At 38.2% G+C, this 8,817-nt stretch overlaps 1 protein-coding gene across 1 annotated transcript; it reads right to left on the minus strand.

Annotated features, from left to right (window-relative positions):
• Nucleotides 1-1,568: 1,568 nt before the first annotated feature.
• Nucleotides 1,569-2,276, minus strand: LOC114320320 (uncharacterized). The gene has a single exon (XM_028267487.2). It carries the CDS (start codon nucleotides 2,274-2,276, stop codon nucleotides 1,569-1,571), a length of 708 nt encoding a protein of 235 aa, XP_028123288.2.
• Nucleotides 2,277-8,817: the final 6,541 nt, after the last annotated feature.

Raw genomic sequence — 8,817 nt, forward strand, 5'->3', positions numbered from 1 at the left:
TGGCCCAAAAGCATAACACTATCAAGCTAGAATTCACACTTTGTCAATTTCGCATACAATTTCTTCTCTGTCAAGGTTTGCAAAGCAATACTCAAATGATGTTCGTGTTCCTCTTTACTTTTGGAATAAATTAAGATATCATCTATAAAAACAACTACAAATTCATCGAGGAATGGTTTGAAAATTTTGTTCATAAGATCCATAAATGCAGCAGACGCATTAGTAACTCCGAAAGGCATAACAAGAAATTCATAATGTCCATACCTTGTTCGAAAAGTAGTCTTTTCAATGTCCTCAGCCTTAAATTTCAATTGGTGGTACCTGGATTGAAGATCAATTTTGGAAAAGACTTGAGCATCTTGCAGTTGGTCAAATAAATCATCAATGCGAGGCAATGGGTACTTTTTTTTCACTGTCACCATATTTAGCTCACAGTAATCAATGCAAAGCCTCAATGAACCATCCTTCTTTTCCACAAATAAAACTGGAGCGCCCCACGGTGACGTGCTAGGTCTGATGAACCTCTTGTCTAACAACTCTTGTAACTGAATTTTTAACTCTTTCAATTCAGTAGGTGCCATTCTATACGGAGCTTTGGAAATTGGTTGTGCACCCGGTATCACCTCAATAGTGAACTCAATCTCCCTGTCAATCAAATCCCCTGGCAAATCATCTGGAAAAACATCTGAAAATTCTCTGACTATAGGAATATTGTCCACATTAGCTTTAGTATCAGTTGGCACAGTCAATATACAACATAAATATCCTTTACACCCCTTTTTAATCAATTTGAATGCTTTCATAGATGAAATCAAGTATAGGGGAGGTACAACACCAACCCCATCAAAACTAAATTCAGGTAATCCTGGTGGATGAAAAATAACTTGTTTTGTTACACAGTTAATGGAGGCATGATATTTTGTTAACCAATCCATTCCCAAAATTACATCAAAATGATCGAGATTCAGAGGTAGCAAATCAACCTATAAGAGCACATCCCCAATAACAATCTCACACGCAGGATACACATAAGCACAAGTCATAGATCCCCCAGCAGGTGAAGATACAACTAATAAATAGTTCATGGGTTCCAGTGGTCTATTTAATTTTTGTGAAAAGGCATGCGAGACAAACGAATGTGTAGACCCCGAATCAATCAGAATATAAGCATTTTGAGCACAAATTGAAAGTATACCTGACACAACTACCTCGGTATTCTGCACGTCTCCTGGTACAAGTGCAAACACCCGGCCTTGCCTCAAAGGTTCCTTTCTGGTAGCTTTGGGATTGGGTTTTGGTGTTACAGTTGATGCTGCAGCACTTGCTACGGGTTTACTAGTGCCTTGAGATGTGAGAGGACAATCTTTGACCATGTGGCCCACCTTGCCACACCTATAACATGCCCCAAAAATTTTGTAACAAACCCCTTTATGTCTTCTGCCACATTCTGGACAAGGTGATATGGAATCATTTCCTTGACTGGAGCTACTTGTTGACCCTGTATTTTGCTTTTTATTTAATGAGTTGTTCCGGCCCTTTTTGAAACTGAAACTTTGTCTCTTGCCCCGCTATTCAGTCATTGGTGCCTTAGACTGTTTCAATGTTACAACATTTGCCTCAGCTATGATCGCTTGGTCAAGGACATCTACATACTTGAGTAATTTTAAGATGTTAATTCGATCGAGTATTTCTACATTAAGCCCACCTTCAAACTTCCTAGCCTTTTTATAGTCGGTATCCACCATGTGTGGTGCGTATCGGGCGAGCTCGGTGAACTTAGATTCATATTTTGCTACTGACATGGTGCCCTGCTTCAGTTGTTCAAATTCAGTCACTTTGTGGTCTTGGACACACTGAGGGAAATACTTCTCATAAAAAGCTTCTTTAAACTGAGCCCAAGTCATAGCATTGTTTGTATCACGAATAAGCATCCACCACCGTCTAGCCTCTTCTTGTAAGGTAAAAGTAGCCAATAACACTTTATGTGCCTCTACACATGGGAATACTTCAAACAGTTTTTCAGTTTTTGGGACCCATGCTTCGGCCTTCATTGGCTCAAGACCTCCTTGGAATGTTGGTGGCTTCATTTTGTTAAACTTTTGTGTCAAAGCAATCACATCGTCATTGGTATTTGGTTCTGGCTGCACTGGAAGAGGTGGGAGCTGTTGGTTCTGTTGTTGTCTTAGTGCCTCAGTCAATAATTCAACTATTCTTTCAAATCTTGCAATTCTCGTTTCAGATGATTCAGGTTCATCTGTATTCCTTGCATTCTCCATTGCACTATATACAACACAGTAATAATAAACATAGGAAAAATAGCTTACTTATGCACATTAGCACATATATACCTATCATGACCACACACACTTTCTTATGCTCATGCAATGCCCTAATTACTTTTCTAGGACATCCTATAGCTCATTTGGACACATATGTGTGGTATAACTCGTGCTCTGATACCACTCTGTCACGACCCAAACCCGCCCTTAAGGGTTTAGCATCGTAACTGGCCAGTAATCTGTGATTACCAAAGGCCTGCTTAACAGTATTGATAATAATATAGTATAAAGGGGGCTGACGGAAGCCAATCAATAATAAGATGATGTTCAATGAGCTGTAGGGACCTGAATGGAAATAAACTTTCATGCATATAGCAGTATTCACAACCACTTATACCAAAAATACATATGTAAGCCATTATGCAAGTTAAGGACATAATCCCATCATCAAAAACTATATAAACAGGAGTCTTAAACATTCTTTACATTAGCAAAGACAAAAGGGCGAATTTAAGTCACCTAAAAAGCCTTGACTGGTGAAAGTTCGGAACCTCATTATGAGGTACAATGGATGGCTTGACAAAACGTGAGCTCGGGTCAACACCTCTAGCTTTGATCTGATGCCTGGCCACCTATATATATATACAATAAACTGTGAGCTAAAACCCAGTGAATAACGAATGTGTAAAGGGGTTAAGAATGAATGTCCTTTCAGTAATTGAAATAGCCAATTGCATCTGTAGATCAGTTATTCAATCAATTCCTCATATTTCATGTCGTATTAGTCATTTAGAAGTCATAGCAGTCATACGTGGTACATCCAATAGCAGAACAGTACAGTAGGCCTTAATAGACCGAACAGTCAGTTGATGGCCATCAATACAGTAACAGTAGTTCCAAGGATAGGAACTGACAGAGATCTCTGTAACAGTAGCAGTAACAGTAACAATCAGTTGCTATGGATGCCACGAGTACAGTTTATAAAATAGGACAAACATTCATTCGGTAAACGATATCATTTTAGAAAACAGTACAGTCAATCGTTCAGAAAGTAATTATAATTGAACGTAGCTTTACAACATTGTTACTCACAGATAACAGGGCTGCAAGCAGACTATTCAGCTTTCTTGAGGTGCGTAACCTACATAGTTACAGAACGAACATATACTAAATTACACACCCAGAATTGATAACTTAGTCCTTTCTACTTGTTTTGGTGTGGTTCTACTTCATTATCCTCATTATGATCTCTTAATCATGGCCTAGGAATGCCTAGGGTGGAAAGAGGATGCAAAAATGTACTTGAAAATATTTTTCAAAACTTGCTGAAAACAGGGGTCTCGCTCGAGCGTAGTTTTCTTTGCTCGAGCGAACATACCGAATGTGAGTGGTCGCTCGAGCGCACACTCCTTCGCTCGAGCAGTCTGCAAAATGTGAAAAAGTTCTGGTTGCGTGCAATCTCCGCTCGATGGTCGCTCGAGCGTGAGACACAGGTCCTCGCTCGAGCGCAAGTCTTGTCGCTCGAGCGTGCTTCCAAACACGCAAACTTCTGAGAGCATGCAATTTAGCTCGAGGCAACCTTTTGTCGCTCGAGCGGAAGTGTGAAAATAAAGGTGGTCGCTTGAGCGTGGAATCCTTCGCTCAAGGGTGAAAGCAAAATTCTGGGTTTTCCAGATTTCCTCCCAAAGTTCAAAACATAAATTCAACACTCCAAAACTCATCCTTTTGGGTCAAAATTCTGGAAAACACTTGGAAACTCACAACACATGATGATTTAAAGATCATTTCATAAAATCAAAGCCCAAAAGCATGCCAATTGTACACAAATTCAACTTAAACTTTATGAATGTTTCAAGAATATAACATGCATGAATTCTCTTGAACTCCACCACTTCAAAACATGATCAAACTTGGCAAATTGATAGAAAACATGATGATTTCCTACAATTAAGCTCAATCTGTGACATGCATGAGAGAATTCTTAGCAAACATGCTCCAAATGTAATGAAATGAACATGCATGCATGGATTAATCTTGCTTCCTACTTCTTAAGCTTAATTCTTACATCTCATAGCTCAATTCACTTGAATTCATAGATGAATCAACTCAATTTCAAGACTAGAGACTTGGCTTCTACCTTAGATGTTCAATTGGGCCTTAGGTGCTAAATTCTTGAGCTAGATGATCAAATCTCCAAAGTTTCTTCTTCTCCCCTAGCAATTCCTCTTGTTTGAGTTCAATTCTCAAGCCTAGGACCTAAATCTTCCTACTCTCTCCCCCTCTCACGTTTGAGCATCTTTTAAGGAGAATAGAGGTATAGAGTTGAACTAGTGGGGTCAATAAAATGGCTCACTAGGTGGTAGATAAACAAAGTTAATCAAATGGCATTAAATTAATCTAATTTAATCATTCCGAACCGAATTTTAATTGAACCTACCATAAAATTCTATAAATCCTAATTAACATATAAATCAAATCAATTTATGAATCAGTTGCCGATAAGGCTTTCAATTCGCAAATCGAAATCAAAACATGAACAGATCTTTCTACATCAAACAGATAAAAATGCATTTAAAGCAACACACTCATGTAATTAATTTAGGATTTTGTCTTAATCATTTACTTAGCATGCTTAATCGTGAATTAGCATTAATTAGGAATTAGTATCAATCATGGGTCGGGGTTGTCACACGCTTAGTGGCTGCAAAATCTATTAGCATTGCCAACTTGTCTAAGTCTGGACACTTACTGTTTCCACACCTGAGTGTGAGACATAAGGAGGTGTTTCTTTATATGATTCCTTAGCTAGGCTAAATGCTTTTGAATGACGTTTACCTCTAAGCGCAAAAGTTGCAGCATAGTAATGAAAAGGCCAAGGCCTACAAGGTTGTTATGACTCTAAGAATTTGATGCATCACTTGTGAGAGCATTGTGTTAGATTAGACTCTTTAGCCTAATTTGCGCTTAAGTTATTTCAGGAGCTGTCATAGATTGATAGCTCATTCTCTTATTCTTGTGGATAGTAGAATTAATTGCAACTAACTATGAAGCGAGAAATATAGATGGAAAGAGGAGTATCGTCATGTTTCAACTAGATGCAGTAAAGTGTATAGAGAATAAAATTGACTTGAAGGTGCAGGGGATTAGCACTTACTAGTTAAATTTTCGACTTAGACGCACTTGTTATCTCCATGACATCCTTTTATGATCTAGTGAACATGAATTAGTCATGAGTCATTACCTAGTTGGGCCTAAACCTTTACACTTGTCTTTAAGAACTCACACATTGGGATGATTGGAATTAGTTTATGACATTGGTCATGAAACCGGTGGCTTATTATACTTAATCACATTAATGAGAAGATGACATGGATGGTTTGTGTGATAACCCTGCCCCGTGTTATACTAATTGATCTTAATTATAATGGTGATTACATGCTTGATATGGTTTTGAATGATAATTATATGATTATATGTGTTTTTGTATGTTTATCTGTTCACCGTAGGAAAATCTATTTGATTTTTCTACTTTAGAATTTAAATTGAAGGCCGTAGAGGCATCAGAAATTGAAATTGACTATGCCGTTGTGATTAGCGTAATTTTTAGAGCCTACGGTGAAATTTAATTGAAAATTGATTCGGATCAAATTAATTAGATTAAATTGATTTAATTGTGCTCAATTAACTAATGTTAATGAAACTTGATTTAAGGGTGTGTATATAAAGGGGGCCAAACACACTTAACCTCTTTTTTGGAGCTCAAAATCTGATTATGTACTCTAGAGAGAGAGAGAGTACACGACTTAGAGAGAGAGAGAGAGAGGCCAAAATTGAAGATTTTGCTAAGAGATTGGAAGACTAAGGGAATTGGTAGAATTGGAGCTTCTAGGTGAGTATTTGAGGTCAACTTCATGAAATTAAATTCATAAATAAGTGAATTCAAGCAAGATGTGTAAGTGAGGGCAAGAATTGAGTTGATTATGATGAAGTTGAAGTCTATATGCACATGCATATTTAGAATTGCCATGAATTTGCATAATCAAGCATGAGACATGATGAACAAGAAGAATTGAGCACCAAATTTAACATGCATGCATAATTTTCATGAGTTTCATGACTATAAGTATCATTTGTACCATTTGAAATAGAATTGGAGTCAAAAATTAACATGCATGCATGGTTGATGAAGATATGAAGTTTGTATGAGGTTGAATGCATGAGTTTTGAAATTTATGAAGAGAATTCAAGATAATTCATGAGGTGGACCATGATCTTAGTCAATTGGTGCCAATTACTTATGTTCTTGTGTTATATAATGTCCTTCTATGCTTTCATATAAAAACCATGAGTTTTGGAGCCTTTTTGGGTTGAGTTTGAGCTTCAAGAACAATTCTGGAAATTCCAGAATTCGTCGGGTCCGTTCGAGCTGGAAAAGCGCCGCTCGCGCGTAAAATGTCAGCTCCTAGAAGTTTTACAGACATTGATGTCCGCTCGAGCAGGGGAGAGTTAAGCTCGAGCGCCCAGTTACATATTTTGACTCTTAGCTCGAGCGTCCAAAGTCACGCTCGAGCGCAAAAACGAGGCAACTAGTACTTTTGTAGGCAAAAAGGGTTTGCTCGAGCGGCCAAAGATACGCTCGAGCGGGGAGCCCAATTTTAGAAAATTTTGACAAGGCGTTTTATGTTTTGTTTTTCATTTCCTTTCATATCTAAGTACTCTTAGGCATGCATTGAGCTTTGTATATGACCTAAAAGGATAAGAAAGAGGCCTAAGAGAAAGAAATAAATTAAGAACGGATTGAATCGTTTGTGACCCAATATGTGTTATGTAATGTGTAGGGTCGAGCATAAGGGCGAATCCACCGGCAGAATACTGTGAGTAATATTTTAGTAAAGATATTTTGAAGTATGCTATTTGTCCAAATGCTTACTCCTATTTGAGTTTCATAAGTTTATTAATTTGAATTGTGGACAAATATTCGTTACGCTATATGATTGAGCCAAAGGCTGTTTGACACGAATGATTAGACCAAAGGCCGTTTGACATAAATGTTGGGCCAAAGGCCGTTTGATATGAATGATTGGGCCAAAGGCCGTTCGATATGAATGATTGGGCCAAAAGCCGTTCGACAAGAGTGAAACTGGGCCCAAGGCCATTTGTTAAGGATGAAGTAGGCCAGAGACTGTTTGATATGTTCGGGCTTGAAGCCGTTTAATGTACCAAATGGAAACATGAATGGGCCTAAGGCCGTTTGATATATCTGTTTCGAAATTCATTCTTGTACCTTCTTTATTTGATATTATTCACTGGGCTTTCGCTCACTCTCATTCATGTGTATGTAGGTGAGCCAAGAGATGTCCAAACCCAGCCTCGGTGAAGTATGTGAGAAAAAGTCAAAGTTTTGAGGAGTCAGCCCAAATGTCTCATGCACGAGACTTGTTTTGTCTCTTTGGTTTTCCTTTTTGTTACTTTGGTGAAAATGTTAGATCGCCATGTACATAGGCCTTTGGTTTGACTGACTATGACTCGAATGATCCTGTTGTGTAAAAATTCTATATTATTTCCCTTTTGATGTGGGTTATTAATGAGTACATGTGAAATGTTTTGACGTGCCATGTAAGCACAGCTCTATGGACAAAATTTTTAAGTTTGCTTCCGTCTTGGCCCCTTAACTCTGTACTTAATATGTTTAATCAGGTTAGAGGCCGTAGGTAATCCCCTGATTACTAGCCAGTTATAACCTTAATCCATAGGGGCGGGTTCGGGTCATGACAGTTTGAGTAGGCCCTATCGGGCCCACTCGCTTGTGATATCCTACTCTTATGTGAATGGGTAAGTTTATTCGCAATGGTTGCGCACAAGTAAGTAGGAAAACCACATAAGGGCATCTGTATTGGCGTATTTAGTCCACTATGTTTTTTGTGACTGGATAGGTGTAAGGGTATGATAGCTAGCCCCAATCTCGATACATTTATAGATTACGATGTGTATCTTAGTCAAGACTATTTGATCTCCCATAAGTCAAAAAGTTTTGAGATGATTTTTGACATTGCACACATGAGGTCGAGATCAATTAGATAAGAGCTTTTGTGCTTTTAGTTTTGACCAAGGTGGCGAGTATCTATTTGAGTTGTTTTTTAGAAAGCTTTGTGAAGAGAAATGGATGCTTAGAAAATTGATTATTCCTAGTACTCAGCAACACAATGGTGTAGTAGAGATAAGGAATCAAGTATTGTTATGTTAGGTGGATGATGGCACAATATGTTTCCCAATTGGGAATTACACTTTAGTTTGTTGCTTATGTCCCTAACTAAGTGCCCTCCATATCAGATTTTACACTCTATTTGAGTAATGGGTTACCGGAGAGCCATCTATGGGCGATCTGTAACCATCAAGCAGCTTATCTTTATTTTACTTCTCATAAGGTTGAGAAGTTAAGACCTAGAGTTCTATGGTGCATTATTGTATGCTGTCTCGTAAATGCTTAGGGTCATGTCGCACATTATTGTATGCAGTCATGTAAACCCTTTGGGTCATG

Source organism: Camellia sinensis, chromosome 15, assembly GCF_055761805.1.
Source record: "Camellia sinensis isolate YWXY chromosome 15, ASM5576180v1, whole genome shotgun sequence".
Lineage (NCBI taxonomy): Eukaryota > Viridiplantae > Streptophyta > Magnoliopsida > Ericales > Theaceae > Camellia > Camellia sinensis.